Genomic DNA, 17,490 nt, shown 5'->3' with positions numbered 1-17,490 from the left:
TATCGTCACTTCTGTCGGGAATACTAAGTGGATTTGCACTCGTGGAGGTCAAATGTACGAACATATATAAGTCGTCTAGAATCTTCTTGTGCTAGCTGACTTGTCAATGGCTTATTTAAATAAAGTCTATGACTACTTCAAAGTTTAAATGGAACAAGTTCAAACAAGCATTTTTCAAGTGATTATTGCAAATGCCAAATTAACACTAATCACTTTATCATAATTGATGAATGATGATAGTAATAGTTATAGATAAATAATTATACATATGTCATGAACATGGATTTAAACTCGAAATACTCAAACCAAATTTATTTAATCTCAAATTGTTTATCCAGATACAACAATTCTCTCATCAAAATGACGGAGTATAATAAAAACATACAAATTACACTTAAGATCAGAAAATGCAACTTGATCTTAACTCTTAAGACTTGATCTATCTGTATAAACAACTAAAGCCAACCCTGATTTAACCAGATAATATATAGAAGAGACGAACAGACAAATTAAACTTTAGTCCTCCAAGAATCCAGTAGCTCTTCTTAGCAACCTCCCACTTTCCAAGACTTCACATAATAAGCCCCTCAACTTTATATTCATATACAGCCAATCAACAAAAAACCAACAATTAGTATTTAGCACTAGTTAATTAGTTATCTCCTTAGTAGTTAATATTTAGTATTGTTTGATATTGAATTGAAGTTTGACATTTTTCAACATCACAATATTTTATCTAAAAAATCAAAATTAAAACAAATTCTCTTTACACTGAAACCATGTTGGGTTAATCGGGTTTGTTCACACAGGTCAGCGGGTAAACAGGTCACGGGTCGAAGTTGTTGATCAGTTTTTTATGTAGTAGTGTTGTTTTACTAGTTTGTAAGGTAAGTTTGTTTAGTTTATGCTCACAGTAGGTGGGTTTTTTAACAGGTGCAACCCGTTGCCGGATAGATTACAAAAGACTTACCACCCGCATTCGCATACAACCGACCTTAACAAAGTTCGACACTAACTGAAGTTAAAATCCATGTTATTTAAGTATACCCTCTCTCAGGTAGTCATCTCTCCACCATCGACCACCATATCCATCCATTCTCATCAAACTGAATAAACAGTACCTAAATACGACACGACTTAAGAAAGCAACCAATCACCACGCAATCCAAGATTGCCAAAAAGCCGCCGACAGTCATTTAACAAACTTCCAGCAAACAAATGACCGATAGAAAAAAACTATTATCAAACAGTGATATTCAAAGATTACAGACGACGGCTAACTATTAACTAGTAACTACTTTGAACAAAATGAATCAAAGTATTTCCCAAACCAAGTTCTCAAAACAGCATAATGGTTAGATCTTAATAACTATGTGTGCTTCATATTAATGCACAAATATAGAAAACAAGTTGATTCATACTTCATAGCCCACCACAACATTTACGACGAAAAATGTTGAGATTGTGCAAACTTAATTTCTTGAAGCAAATCTTTTGCCATTTCCTTCTCCTGCAATCACAATTAAAATCCAATCAAATAACTTCATAAAAGATAGTGTCAAATAAGATAACAAAAATCAAAACATGTCAAAATGGACTCGTCACATAGATTAACGGGTTGAAACACGTTATGTCCAAAAAGATTTAATTTTAAACTCACCCATTTGACCCGAAAGAGAGAAAGTCATAAAACATAATCTATATCAACAAACATGCAACTTACCGGGCCATTGTAATCAAGAAGACGAATGCAATACACCTCAGCATCTTCAAATCTTCCATGCTCTCTACAATAACTTGAAAGAAACGATAAAGCTTCAACTATATTCGGCCCGTCTCGTTCTTCGTCTTCCATTCTTTCTAAATCTTTCTTATAATAATAATAAGCCTCATCATTTTGCCCTAATTCTTTATGCAAACTAGCCAACTTATGAATCGCAATAGCTTCCCGATCATTACAATCAGTAGCCCGTTTGTAACACTTAATCGCTTTATCAATCAAACCGATTTCATTCCGTTCATAACACTGACCCATAGCAATCCACAACCGTGAATCACCCGGCTGCAAATGAACCGCCTTTTTAAAATAATGAAGAGCGTAAAACGGCATTGCCATCATTTCATAAGCCTGTCCGAGCCCATACCATGCCCGATAATCACACGGGCTTATATCCACGGCCCGTCTGTAAGCATCAACCGCAGCAGGAGTGTTTTTCATCTCAACATATTCATGGCCCATTAACGTCCACGCAGATAAATACTTTTTATCCAACTTTAACGCGCGTTGAAAGTACATAACCGACTTCTCGTGAAGACCCTTTAAACTATAGTAGTTACCGATTATACAACACGATTCGGGTCGGTATTTATCGGTCAAGAAAACTCGGTGAGCGAGGTAACTTAGTCCCGAGGCGCATTCTTTAGCATACAACACATTGGAATACATGTCCATGTCATCAATACGATACGGGTCGGTTCTAAGAAGCTCTTCAAATATAACTTCCACGTGTTCAAAATCGCGTAGGCTGTATTCGGCTTTCGCGATTTGGGCTTTGATGTAATTACTTGAACCAAAAGTTAATTGCAACTGATCGTATTTGGTTAAAGACTCGTTATGCATGCGTAACTCATGATATGTGCTTGCAAGGAAGAAGTCTTTCATCCAATGGTTGTTGAGTTTGAGCCCATTTAGTGTGTCGATTGTGGTGCATAGGGATCGGAGTTCTGACCATGCGGTCCAGTTCCATGGGTAGGTGTTCACTGACTCGACTAGTAAGGTTCGGGCTAGGTTTTCGTTGCCTTTTGCTTTGAGGACAAGACCGTATAAGTAGAGCCCAAACGAGTCGATTGAACCGTTGTTGCGAGCCGCGGCTAGGTCTCGTTCTATGGACACGAGTTCAGCGTTCACAGAATCGGGTTTACCTAAAGGTCCCTCGAGTTCAATTGTTTCTTCTTCTTTTCTCTTTTCGCCAGCCTGGAATAACCAAATGAGAGTCACTGGTTCAGCATATGTTATTTCAGTTAACAATCTAACTTTTTAAATATAACGATTCAACAGGTTTTAATGTTTTATGCAAATATGAATACATTTAGGGCCACTTTTGACCTTCCCCTGTCAAGCTACCTTTAAACTCGGTAATATAAAAATTGATATCCAGCTACAATTAGGTTCAAAAGGCAACACAAAAATATTCTATTTAACATATAAGAATATAAGTTCAGTAATATCTTATGTAGAATTTACAGCAAACCAAGAAAACCAAAACAAATTGATATTCCAGCTATATATCGTAGTAGAGTAAATACAGAAAATATTTAACAAACACGTACAGAAACCAAAAAATATCTGTTTTTCGGTACTTTCCAAGAAAAATTATATCGCTTGTGTTCAGAGTCATGAAATGGTTAATGTTAACGAAGTAACAGTATGGCCAAGAAACATAAGACCATGTTCTTCAACGTATACACCACCAAAACTAATACAGTCACAGGGATATTCATCATCAATGGTGTTATCAAATTCTGAAATAGTAAACAATAAATGTTGTAAAAAACATCATGTTGATTTACATCATTAGCATTTAATCGAACACTTGGCGGGCACGAAAACAAAATCCTCAAACAGTAAATCAAACAACTAACAATTTCCCAAGTAATCCCCCAACAACAACTCGTACATAACCCATAAACGAAATCATATATAACAACCGTATCACGTAACATCATGTCAATTTACGCCATTAGCATTTAATCGAACACCTGGCGGGCATGTAAACAAAAGGCTTAAACGGTATAAAACAACTAACAATGCCCCTAGTAATCCCGCCAACAACAACTCGAACATAACCCATAAACTAAATCATATATAACAACTGCATCACGTAACATCATGTCAATTTACGCCATTAACATTTAATCGAACACCTGGCAGGCATACTGTAGCCGTAAACAAAATCATTAAAGGAACACGAAAACAAACCAAATAAAGAGCATAACACTTCAAGAACAAAGCTTTATTCCCGGTCTGATCCGACAACACATGGGCAGCTCTCCTATACTCCCTACAATTAAAATACGAAATCGCAAGAAGATACAAATCGGTATCCACCGCCTCATCTTCCTCCTCGGGCACCGGTGTCGAAACATACGAAGTACCCGCAATGGGAGTGCACGTAATCGTCTCATCGGTAGCCCGAAACCGACGGAGAATACTGGACGAACCGCGCTGTAACCGGGTGTGCGAAGGCGGGTTCTTTGTCGGGTCGTGTTCGATACCCACCAATTGTTCTGCAGCCCTGTGAATTGTTCAATTTTTTGAATTCAAGATTAAGTTTTTTTAAGGGTTTTGAAATTGGGTGAAATTGGAACAAGGGTTTTGTTTGGTTACCATTTGGATGCAGAGTGGAGGCAACGATCGGTGAGGTGTTGGATTGCGATTCGGAGCTCCGTCCGGCAGGTTTGCTTGTCGATTACCATTGGAGTTGACTGTGTGTGAGTTGAAGTTGAGTGAGATTTTGAAATTGAAATGTGGTGGGTGAGTTTGATATGGCGGTATTTGTGAATTTTATGTAGTTGAAAAAATTCCGAAAATGTCAATTTCTAGAATAAAGTTTTGAGTTTTGTTCTCGTTTGATAACATATTCTTAAAATGTTCATCACAACCTGTTTGCACGGCCTAGACTAGATTGTTAAAGTTAACGAGTTTTTTTTTTCAAAATTTATCAGAATGAATATTTAGGAGTTAAAATTTTGTCGAGGACGAAAATTTTATAAAACAAAATATAAGATGCGAGTTTTTTGTATATCAATTTTGTTGGGGTGAGTAAATTGTCAAAAAATTTGTTTTTTTAATATTTTATTATTATAATTAATTTTACTCATGATTAGTTTTTCTTTTATAACTTTTAAAATATAATCTTTTATAAAATTTTGAATATACCTTAAACGTGTTTTTTTTATCACCCCCGCATAAGTTTTATTCAAAACCGAGTAGGTAAAAATAATTAATATAAATTTGACCCACTCGGTTTTAAATAAAATTTATGTCGAAACGTTGATAAATAAACACGTTTCAATCAATGGTATATTTGGAAATTTATAAAACTTTATATTTTAAAAGTTATAAAATAAAAACTAATTATGAGTAAAATTAATTAAAATTTTATTATGGCACGATTATAGGAGACGTCATTGAAGTGCTTAGATGATGACACGTTTATAGGAGACGTCATTTGAAGTGGCTAAAGCCTTGAATATTATTTAAATCCAAGGGGCTAAGTTTGGGGCTGAGCTTAATACTAAAAAGACCGAAGTATTTTGGTTGTCGTGTAATGGGGTAAAGGCAAAAGTAGGTTTATTTCCTATCGGGGTTGAGACCGGATTTAGGGGTAAAACTCCTTGGAGGTGGGGTTAGCCGGGACGTTGGTTTTATTATTAGTTTGGCCATTACCATAGCTTCAAAAGCAGTGGGCCTAATGAGATGTCTTACTCGCCTGTGTGACCCTCAATGTGAGTTTCCCTTGCTTCGCTCCTGTATGGAGGTGGCTAAGTTGATGTTCAGACTCCCAACATGTCAGCCTATGTTTGTTAAGGAAGTGACGATTGTATGGAGGTCTCTATTTTTGGCAAATGGATTCGGGCGGCGATTGATGATATTGTGGTATGTGGGAGTCTGTTTGTTGGGGATTTCAATGGGGACTAGCCTCTCTTCCTATTCGTTTTGGTGGTTTAGGGTTATATTTAGCTAAGGATGTTTCCATTTATGCTTTCGTAGCCTCGAGAGCACAGTCTTGGAAGTTACAGGACCACATTTTGCGTGATTGTGGTGTTGATGGATTAGATTCCGATTTTGCGTGTGCGTTGGATTGTTTGCACAACTCTATTCCCGATCTTGATCTTAGCGGGTTCGCTAATAAGGACACCGCCCCTCTAAAGCCCAAAATGCTTTAGCGAGTTCCCTTTTATGGTAAAACCTTCCAAAGTTTGGGAGAAAAGATTTGCATGTCCTGTCGTCGAAGAGTGGTATTAGAATGTTTTCAGGCTCCTCATGCTCAAGACTTTTTGACTGTCATCCCCATCGAAGGGTTAGGCCAGCTCATGTCTGCAGTGGAGTACCAGACCACTCTTAACTATCGTTTAATGATCCCCTGGTTTTCAGTTGATGAGCCATGCCTTGTCTATCGTAAAGTTTGTTTAGATAATTTTGGTGAACGTGCGGTTCATTGCTAAGAACTCTCAGGGTTTAAATACATACATGATTTTGTCATGGATGTCCTTGTGATGTGTTAAAACGGGTGGGAATCTCGACAAATAAAAGAGGCTCATGTGAATTTATTGTCGGATCCTCGTGAATGAAGGTCTACTCTCCGATCAACATACATTATTGTGTTTGGATGGGGCGGGGTTGTATGCTTGTATGGACCTTATTGGGGGTCCCCTCTTGTCTAGCTTAGGGACACCATGTTTGTTGCTAGGCAGCCAATGCTTAAAGCAAAAGCAGAAAAAATTACCAAGCACGAGAAGACGTGTGTTGAGAATCAACATGCCTTCATTCGTTCTGCTTTCGATACATTTAGGTCTCTTACCCTCGATGTTACTACGTTTCTGAAAAGAGTGTAGTGAGTTGTGCACACTAACTCAACGATGCCGAAGAACGATAGTTTTGTTTTCAGTAGGATCGGTTTTGTCATTCAAAGGGGGTGGCGGCGCAGCTTGTTGCCGACTTACCTGTTTAACCATTGTAATTAGATCTTTTTATTTGTTGTATATGAAATCTACTAGTCGTGATTCTTCAAAAATTATAAAATATTCAAAAATACAAATTTTTTTGACAATTTACTCACCCCGACAAAACTGTTTTTTCAAAAAACTCGCCCCGTACATTTTATTTTATAAAATACTTGTCCCGACAAATTTTTAACTCCTAAATACTCGTCCCTAACAATTTTGTAAAAACTCATTAACTTTAACATATTGCGATGAACATTTTGGGAATATGTCGTAAAATATGGACAAAACTCGAAACTTCCGTCTAAAAATGAATAGTTTTGGAATTTTTCCTATGGCAGTTTGGGAACTAAAGTGTGATAAAGTTGTTTTGGGCACTTTAACACTGAAACTATAAATTTGGCTATAAAATAGCTTGAGTCAATGTCACTTTCCTCATATCTTCAAATTGTATCCCTTTTGCATTCGAAAATAGAAGAAATATTTTTCTGGTGGTCCCTAATGTGTTAGTGAACCAATTGGTGTCTAGCTGGGTTGGATAAGGCTTGAGCTTTTTTATGGGAGGTCTCAAGTATTCGGGCGGCCTTGAGGTACCCGTCACCAATGAAGTTCTACTAAGACAGGGAAGCCGTAGTGGCGCGGGTTCGATCCTGAGGGTCAGCCCAGATCTGTCGCGGACTGAATGGAGGTGTTTTACCGGCGTCATACCTCTTGCGGGGTGGGGTGATGGGTATCCAAATGGGTACCAGGGTAAGGGGTCCCTCCTCCAACCCTTTTTAATGTGTTAGTGAGGGTTAGGAAAAGGACGGGCATTGTGTCCGCACTACATTATTGCAATTTGTGTATGTCGAGGGAAAACGATATGAGAAAAATAACAAGATGCATAAATTCAATTTTCCAACCGTTGTTGGAGTTACTAATCGTTACCGAACATTCAAGTAATATCTCACATGAAAAAAAACATCTATGTAACTAACTTATCAACCTAATCTTTTGTGTTCGGGTATTAATAGTGTTTATGAGCTCATGGCATCTTTTATATTATAACCGCTACATATAATGTTATATTGGTATACACATGTTTATAGTGTTTATTTTGGGTTTGAACTAAGTAAAGAGATTGCATATTAGGGTTTGGGTGGAATTAAGGAAGACATTTATAGTTAAAAATCATAACTTTTCATAAATACGTCACGTTCTGCGAAAACTTACTAAACTTAGCCTTATATTTGATTGAGGTGTTCTTTTAATTGTTAGAAAAGTATGCGCGTGAAATTTGTTAATATACAAGGTTGTTCTTTTAATTGTTAGAACAACTTTGGACTCCAGATGGGTAAAAGATGCTAAATAGTAAATATATAAGGTTGTACTTTTTGTATGACAAAAGAATATGGCTCGTGGAATTTGTATAAGAAAAAGGTTTTGTAGATAAAACACATGACTCGCCGTGTTTTGCACACAAGGTGACAATTTAGGTTGTTTGTGAAAGGGTATAAACAGGCTTACTCGTTTCGTTTTTACTAACTTCAGGTTCTTTAATCGAAACTTTGACAGGAACTGTCTGACTAATCTCAACATCAACAGATTTCTGATTACTAGGATCATACGTACAGTTATGGTTATACGGTGGTGGAACTTCAGAAAATCCAATTCCCCCTTTGTTAACTGGGGAACGTTGAACACTTACGATGTGATCAAGCATTGATGAGGAATTTCTAAATTGTTCAATTTTTCTGTTTAATTCCACCACTTTTACCTGGTAATCAGCTATCTGTTTATCCCTTTCAGCAATTAGTTTGGTTTTTTCCTCTAACACTTCATAACTAAGATCAATTACTTGTATTTTATCAGCTAGACTGGCTTTAAGACTTCTGATATCTTTTTCACTAGCTTTTATTTTTACTGAGTAACTGTTTTCTCTAGTTTTAGTGTAGTGATGATCTTCTTTTAACGTTTTAAATTGAGCATCCAAACTAACAAACTGATCAGTTACAGTTTTCAATTGTTCAGATAGATTTTCACATTGCATACAATGAAGTTCAGAACTTACCACAGAGAGCTGATCGTTCACTTCTGCCATATAAGCTTGATTTTCTCCCGTCTCTCTCTCGTTTCCTCTAGTTTCGATGTTCACCAAGTTTGCCTGTTCGAATACTTCCTCAACCTGTAGATTCCAGTTGTATCCACTATTTTGTCTAGATACCATAGCCCTGTTCTCACTACCTCCCCCATTCTGTTGTGCAGGCCTGTTCTGACTACGTTCGACTCTCTCATTTGTACATTCCTTGGCAAAGTGACTATATTGTTGACAGTTGTAACATCTAACATTTGATTTGTCAAAACCTGGTCTTTCGCCAACGAACTTTCTACCCGTTTTCTTCATGAATCTTTTAACCCGTCTTACTATCATAGCCATCTACCACTGTAGGTCCATCTCTTCTAGATCATCAGCATCAATTTGATCATAGTCTTCATCCAAAGTTGTGGGATCGACTATTTTACCCTTGATGTAATTCTCATAAGATACAATGAAAGATGCAAAGAGAGCAAACTGCTGTTCAGCTGATTTAACACTCATGGGCATCTGTGAGTAATTGTAGGTTGAAACATTTGATGAAAAGTTACCAGTTTTGGCTTGAGGTTTTGAAGAATTACTTCCTGCAGCTACGAAACATACATCACCATCCATGTTGAGAGTCACATGACCATCATGAGTTGAATTTGAGTTTGAGTCTCCTTTTGAGTAATAAGCAGAGGATTTTGACTTTGAACTTGAACTTGAAGTAACTTTCGCACCATACATTCCCGGATCCTGAACCTGATCAGTTGGTGTCTCTTTTCGAACCATGTTAAGTTCAAAAGTTCGTAATTTATTGACTGCTGTTTCCAAATCAATATTGGCAAACTCTTTATCTTCTCTCATCAAAACCGTGTACATTTCCCATTTCGGTGGAAGAGCATCAAGAAGTTTTTCTACGATCTCTTCTTGTGTGACCCTCAATGTGAGTTTCCCTTGCTTCGCTCCTGTATGGAGGTGGCTAAGTTGATGTTCAGACTCCCAACATGTCAGCCTATGTTTGTTAAGGAAGTGACGATTGTATGGAGGTCTCTATTTTTGGCAAATGGATTCGAGCGGCGATTGATGATATTGTGGTATGTGGGAGTCTGTTTGTTGGGGATTTCAATGGAGACTAGCCTCTCTTCCTATCCGTTTTGGTGGTTTAGGGTTATATTTAGCTAAGGATGTTTCCATTTATGCTTTCGTAGCCTCGAGAGCACAGTCTTGGAAGTTACAGGACCACATTTTGCGTGATTGTGGTGTTGATGGATTAGATTCCGATTTTGCGTGTGCGTTGGATTGTTTGCACAACTCTATTCCCGATCTTGATCTTAGCGGGTTCGCTAATAAGGACACCGCCCCTCTAAAGCCCAAAATGCTTTAGCGAGTTCCCTTTTATGGTAAAACCTTCCAAAGTTTGGGAGAAAAGATTTGCATGTCCTGTCGTCGGAGAGTGGTATTAGAATGTTTTCAGGCTCCTCATGCTCAAGACTTTTTGACTGTCATCCCCATCGAAGGGTTAGGCCAGCTCATGTCTGCAGTGGAGTACCAGACCACTCTTAAGTATCGTTTAATGATCCCCTGGTTTTCAGTTGATGAGCCATGCCTTGTCTATCGTAAAGCTTGTTTAGATAATTTTGGTGAACGTGCGGTTCATTGCTAAGAACTCTCGGGGTTTAAATACATACATGATTTTGTCATGGATGTCCTTGTGATGTGTTAAAACGGGTGGGAATCTCGACAAATAAAAGAGGCTCATGTGAATTTATTGTCGGATCCTCGTGAATGAAGGTCTACTCTCCGATCAACATACATTATTGTGTTTGGACGGGGCGGGGTTGTATGCTTGTGTGGACCTTATTGGGGGTCCCCTCTTGTCTAGCTTAGGGACACCATGTTTGTTGCTAGGCAGCCAATGCTTAAAGCAAAAGCAGAAAAAATTACCAAGCACGAGAAGACGTGTGTTGAGAATCAACATGCCTTCATTCGTTTTGCTTTCGATACATTTAGGTCTCTTACCCTCGATGTTACTACGTTTCTGAAAAGAGTGTAGTGAGTTGTGCACAGTAACTCAACGATGCCGAAGAACGATAGTTTTGTTTTCAGTAGGATCGGTTTTGTCATTCAAAGGGGGGTGGCGGCGCAGCTTGTTGCCGACTTACCTGTTTAACCATTGTAATTAGATCTTTTTATTTGTTGTATATGAAATCTACTACTCGTGATTCTTCAAAAATTATAAAATATTCAAAAATACAAATTTTTTTGACAATTTACTCACCCCGACAAAACTGTTTTTTCAAAAAACTCGCCCCGTACATTTTATTTTATAAAATACTTGTCCCGACAAATTTTTAACTCCTAAATACTCGTCCCTAACAATTTTGTAAAAACTCATTAACTTTAACATATTGCGATGAACATTTTGGGAATATGTTGTAAAATATGGACAAAACTCGAAACTTCCGTCTAAAAATGAATAGTTTTGGAATTTTTCCTATGGCAGTTTGGGAACTAAAGTGTGATAAAGTTGTTTTGGGCACTTTACCACTGAAACTATAAATTTGGCTATAAAATAGCTTGAGTCAATGTCACTTTCCTCATATCTTCAAATTGTATCCCTTTTGCATCCGAAAATAGAAGAAATATTTTTCTGGTGGTCCCTAATGTGTTAGTGAACCAATTGGTGTCTAGCTGGGTTGGATAAGGCTTGAGCTTTTTTATGGGAGGTCTCAAGTATTCGGGTGGCCTTGAGGTACCCGTCACCAATGAAGTTCTACTAAGACAGGGAAGCCGTAGTGGCGCGGGTTCGATCCTGAGGGTCAGCCCAGATCTGTCGCGGACTGAATGGAGGTGTTTTACCGGCGTCATACCTCTTGCGGGGTGGGGTGATGGGTATCCAAATGGGTACCGGGGTAAGGGTTCCCTCCTCCAACCCTTTTTAATGTGTTAGTGAGGGTTAGGAAAAGGACGGGCATTGTGTCCGCACTACATTATTGCAATTTGTGTATGTCGAGGGAAAACGATATGAGAAAAATAACAAGATGCATAAATTCAATTTTCCAACCGTTGTTGGAGTTACTAATCGTTACCGAACATTCAAGTAATATCTCACATGAAAAAAAAACATCTATGTAACTAACTTATCAACCTAATCTTTTGTGTTCGGGTATTAATAGTGTTTATGAGCTCATGGCATCTTTTATATTATAACCGCTACATATAATGTTATATTGGTATACACATGTTTATAGTGTTTATTTTGGGTTTGAACTAAGTAAAGAGATTGCATATTAGGGTTTGGGTGGAATTAAGGAAGACATTTATAGTTAAAAATCATAACTTTTCATAAATACGTCACGTTCTGCGAAAACTTACTAAACTTAGCCTTATATTTGATTGAGGTGTTCTTTTAATTGTTAGAAAAGTATGCGCGTGAAATTTGTTAATATACAAGGTTGTTCTTTTAATTGCTAGAACAACTTTGGACTCCAAATGGGTAAAAGATGCTAAATAGTAAATATATAAGGTTGTACTTTTTGTATGACAAAAGAATATGGCTCGTGGAATTTGTATAAGAAAAAGGTTTTGTAGATAAAACACATGACTCGCCGTGTTTTGCACACAAGGTGACAATTTAGGTTGTTTGTGAAAGGGTATAAACAGGCTTACTCGTTTCGTTTTTACTAACTTCAGGTTCTTTAATCGAAACTTTGACAGGAACTGTCTGACTAATCTCAACATCAACAGATTTCTGATTACTAGGATCATACGTACAGTTATGGTTATACGGTGGTGGAACTTCAGAAAATCCAATTCCCCCTTTGTTAACTGGGGAACGTTGAACACTTACGATGTGATCAAGCATTGATGAGGAATTTCTAAATTGTTCAATTTTTCTGTTTAATTCCACCACTTTTACCTGGTAATCAGCTATCTGTTTATCCCTTTCAGCAATTAGTTTGGTTTTTTTCCTCTAACACTTCATAACTAAGATCAATTACTTGTATTTTATCAGCTAGACTGGCTTTAAGACTTCTGATATCTTTTTCACTAGCTTTTATTTTTACTGAGTAACTGTTTTCTCTAGTTTTAGTGTAGTGATGATTTTCTTTTAACGTTTTAAATTGAGCATCCAAACTAACAAACTGATCAGTTACAGTTTTCAATTGTTCAGATAGATTTTCACATTGCATACAATGAAGTTCAGAACTTACCACAGAGAGCTGATCGTTCACTTCTGCCATATAAGCTTGATTTTCTCCCGTCTCTCTCTCGTTTCCTCTAGTTTCGATGTTCACCAAGTTTGCCTGTTCGAATACTTCCTCAACCTGTAGATTCCAGTTGTATCCACTATTTTGTCTAGATACCATAGCCCTGTTCTCACTACCTCCCCCATTCTGTTGTGCAGGCCTGTTCTGACTACGTTCGACTCTCTCATTTGTACATTCCTTGGCAAAGTGACTATATTGTTGACAGTTGTAACATCTAACATTTGATTTGTCAAAACCTGGTCTTTCGCCAACGAACTTTCTACCCGTTTTCTTCATGAATCTTTTAACCCGTCTTACTATCATAGCCATCTACCACTGTAGGTCCATCTCTTCTAGATCATCAGCATCAATTTGATCATAGTCTTCATCCAAAGTTGCGGGATCGACTATTTTACCCTTGATGTAATTCTCATAAGATACAATGAAAGATGCAAAGAGAGCAAACTGCTGTTCAGCTGATTTAACACTCATGGGCATCTGTGAGTAATTGTAGGTTGAAACATTTGATGAAAAGTTACCAGTTGTGGCTTGAGGTTTTGAAGAATTACTTCCTGCAGCTACGAAACATACATCACCATCCATGTTGAGAGTCACATGACCATCATGAGTTGAATTTGAGTTTGAGTCTCCTTTTGAGTAATAAGCAGAGGATTCTGACTTTGAACTTGAACTTGAAGTAACTTTCGCACCATACATTCCCGGATCCTGAACCTGATCAGTTGGTGTCTCTTTTCGAACCATGTTAAGTTCAAAAGTTCGTAATTTATTGACTGCTGTTTCCAAATCAATATTGGCAAACTCTTCATCTTCTCTCATCAAAACCGTGTACATTTCCCATTTCGGTGGAAGAGCATCAAGAAGTTTTTCTACGATCTCTTCTTGTGTGACCCTCAATGTGAGTTTCCCTTGCTTCGCTCCTGTATGGAGGTGGTTAAGTTGATGTTCAGACTCCCAACATGTCAGCCTATGTTTGTTAAGGAAGTGACGATTGTATGGAGGTCTCTATTTTTGGCAAATGGATTCGAGCGGCGATTGATGATATTGTGGTATGTGGGAGTCTGTTTGTTGGGGATTTCAATGGAGACTAGCCTCTCTTCCTATCCGTTTTGGTGGTTTAGGGTTATATTTAGCTAAGGATGTTTCCATTTATGCTTTCGTAGCCTCGAGAGCACAGTCTTGGAAGTTACAGGACCACATTTTGCGTGATTGTGGTGTTGATGGATTAGATTCCGATTTTGCGTGTGCGTTGGATTGTTTGCACAACTCTATTCCCGATCTTGATCTTAGCGGGTTCGCTAATAAGGACACCGCCCCTCTAAAGCCCAAAATGCTTTAGCGAGTTCCCTTTTATGGTAAAACCTTCCAAAGTTTGGGAGAAAAGATTTGCATGTCCTGTCGTCGGAGAGTGGTATTAGAATGTTTTCAGGCTCCTCATGCTCAAGACTTTTTGACTGTCATCCCCATCGAAGGGTTAGGCCAGCTCATGTCTGCAGTGGAGTACCAGACCACTCTTAAGTATCGTTTAATGATCCCCTGGTTTTCAGTTGATGAGCCATGCCTTGTCTATCGTAAAGCTTGTTTAGATAATTTTGGTGAACGTGCGGTTCATTGCTAAGAACTCTCGGGGTTTAAATACATACATGATTTTGTCATGGATGTCCTTGTGATGTGTTAAAACGGGTGGGAATCTCGACAAATAAAAGAGGCTCATGTGAATTTATTGTCGGATCCTCGTGAATGAAGGTCTACTCTCCGATCAACATACATTATTGTGTTTGGACGGGGCGGGGTTGTATGCTTGTGTGGACCTTATTGGGGGTCCCCTCTTGTCTAGCTTAGGGACACCATGTTTGTTGCTAGGCAGCCAATGCTTAAAGCAAAAGCAGAAAAAATTACCAAGCACGAGAAGACGTGTGTTGAGAATCAACATGCCTTCATTCGTTTTGCTTTCGATACATTTAGGTCTCTTACCCTCGATGTTACTACGTTTCTGAAAAGAGTGTAGTGAGTTGTGCACAGTAACTCAACGATGCCGAAGAACGATAGTTTTGTTTTCAGTAGGATCGGTTTTGTCATTCAAAGGGGGTGGCGGCGCAGCTTGTTGCCGACTTACCTGTTTAACCATTGTAATTAGATCTTTTTATTTGTTGTATATGAAATCTACTACTCGTGATTCTTCAAAAATTATAAAATATTCAAAAATACAAATTTTTTTGACAATTTACTCACCCCGACAAAACTGTTTTTTCAAAAAACTCGCCCCGTACATTTTATTTTATAAAATACTTGTCCCGACAAATTTTTAACTCCTAAATACTCGTCCCTAACAATTTTGTAAAAACTCATTAACTTTAACATATTGCGATGAACATTTTGGGAATATGTCGTAAAATATGGACAAAACTCGAAACTTCCGTCTAAAAATGAATAGTTTTGGAATTTTTCCTATGGCAGTTTGGGAACTAAAGTGTGATAAAGTTGTTTTGGGCACTTTACCACTGAAACTATAAATTTGGCTATAAAATAGCTTGAGTCAATGTCACTTTCCTCATATCTTCAAATTGTATCCCTTTTGCATCCGAAAATAGAAGAAATATTTTTCTGGTGGTCCCTAATGTGTTAGTGAACCAATTGGTGTCTAGCTGGGTTGGATAAGGCTTGAGCTTTTTTATGGGAGGTCTCAAGTATTCGGGTGGCCTTGAGGTACCCGTCACCAATGAAGTTCTACTAAGACAGGGAAGCCGTAGTGGCGCGGGTTCGATCCTGAGGGTCAGCCCAGATCTGTCGCGGACTGAATGGAGGTGTTTTACCGGCGTCATACCTCTTGCGGGGTGGGGTGATGGGTATCCAAATGGGTACCGGGGTAAGGGTTCCCTCCTCCAACCCTTTTTAATGTGTTAGTGAGGGTTAGGAAAAGGACGGGCATTGTGTCCGCACTACATTATTGCAATTTGTGTATGTCGAGGGAAAACGATATGAGAAAAAGAACAAGATGCATTAATTCAATTTTCCAACCGTTGTTGGAGTTACTAATCGTTATCGAACATTCAAGTAATATCTCACATGAAAAAAAAACATCTATGTAACTAACTTATCAACCTAATCTTTTGTGTTCGGGTATTAATAGTGTTTATGAGCTCATGGCATCTTTTATATTATAACCGCTACATATAATGTTATATTGGTATACACATGTTTATAGTGTTTATTTTGGGTTTGAACTAAGTAAAGAGATTGCATATTAGGGTTTGGGTGGAATTAAGGAAGACATTTATAGTTAAAAATCATAACTTTTCATAAATACGTCACGTTCTGCGAAAACTTACTAAACTTAGCCTTATATTTGATTGAGGTGTTCTTTTAATTGTTAGAAAAGTATGCGCGTGAAATTTGTTAATATACAAGGTTGTTCTTTTAATTGTTAGAACAACTTTGGACTCCAAATGGGTAAAAGATGCTAAATAGTAAATATATAAGGTTGTACTTTTTGTATGACAAAAGAATATGGCTCGTGGAATTTGTATAAGAAAAAGGTTTTGTAGATAAAACACATGACTCGCCGTGTTTTGCACACAAGGTGACAATTTAGGTTGTTTGTAAAAGGGTATAAACACATTTTTGCTATTGAATTGTAAACAAATGGATGTTTATTGTAAAAAATGAAGTTGGTCTAGTGACAAAGTAGATCAACTACTGCTAAGAGATTACACAAGATACGAACACCATGGCAATAGAAGGTTACATAAATATAGGACTCAAGTACCTCGAGTATCTATTTCACAATCCATCGTCTAAATCTCATAACTAGCCACATTTTCGACACCCCCTCCCCCACCCCCACTCCCACTCTAAGCGTATATTTATTATCGCGTGGAATGCTAATCGTAAGATATCATCTCATGTGGAATACTAACAATTCTTTTTTTATTAGTAGACTATGTCCGATCAGGAAAATAACTAGTTGTAAATAATTTTTTTATATATACCTTCAAAGGACAAACCATCCAACCTAAATTTCTATATTTTTGTTGGAACAGGTGGATTCCTTTTTTTCTTTCTTAAGAAAATCCAATATCAAAGTACTCTCAAAGTTGTTCAATAGTGTATTCACACGAGTTAATCGTTTAGTGAGATTAAGAGCCTATCTATATTAGCTTATAACTAAAGGCCTAAAATTTAAGCTAGGCAACAATCCTTCAATAGAGCCTTTTTGTTGAAGAGCCAAGCATTCCTTTGCTGGCAAATGAACCAAAATGTAGAGTAAATTATACATAGCAAAAGACGCATGCCCCAAAGGGAAATGCGACTCCTTCGCAATCTCCACCACTTGACCAAGAGTCTCCAAACTTAAAAATCAAAGACGAATTGATATAACTCACCAAGTAAAAAATGTAAAGAAAGCTATCTCAAAAAGTTAATTACAATTGTCCATAC

The 17,490-nt window shown here is 37.6% G+C and overlaps 1 protein-coding gene across 1 annotated transcript; it reads right to left on the bottom strand.

Moving 5' to 3' along the window:
- Nucleotides 1–1,441: 1,441 nt before the first annotated feature.
- On the bottom strand, nucleotides 1,442–4,505 carry LOC143575804 (anaphase-promoting complex subunit 8-like). The gene is made up of 4 exons (XM_077060078.1): nucleotides 4,388–4,505; nucleotides 3,980–4,295; nucleotides 1,724–2,974; nucleotides 1,442–1,510 (listed from the first exon to the last, which is right to left on the bottom strand). The coding sequence occupies exons 1-4, from the start codon at nucleotides 4,474–4,476 to the stop codon at nucleotides 1,442–1,444; spliced, it is 1,725 nt and encodes a 574-aa protein (XP_076916193.1). The 5' UTR covers nucleotides 4,477–4,505.
- Between the last annotated feature and the right edge of the window lie 12,985 nt (nucleotides 4,506–17,490).

This window comes from Bidens hawaiensis, unplaced genomic scaffold (genome assembly GCF_021521415.1).
Source record: "Bidens hawaiensis isolate Kalapana, Puna unplaced genomic scaffold, B.hawaiensis_p1.1 tig00027752_1, whole genome shotgun sequence".
Lineage (NCBI taxonomy): Eukaryota > Viridiplantae > Streptophyta > Magnoliopsida > Asterales > Asteraceae > Bidens > Bidens hawaiensis.
This window is presented reverse-complemented; position numbering and strand designations above follow the sequence as displayed.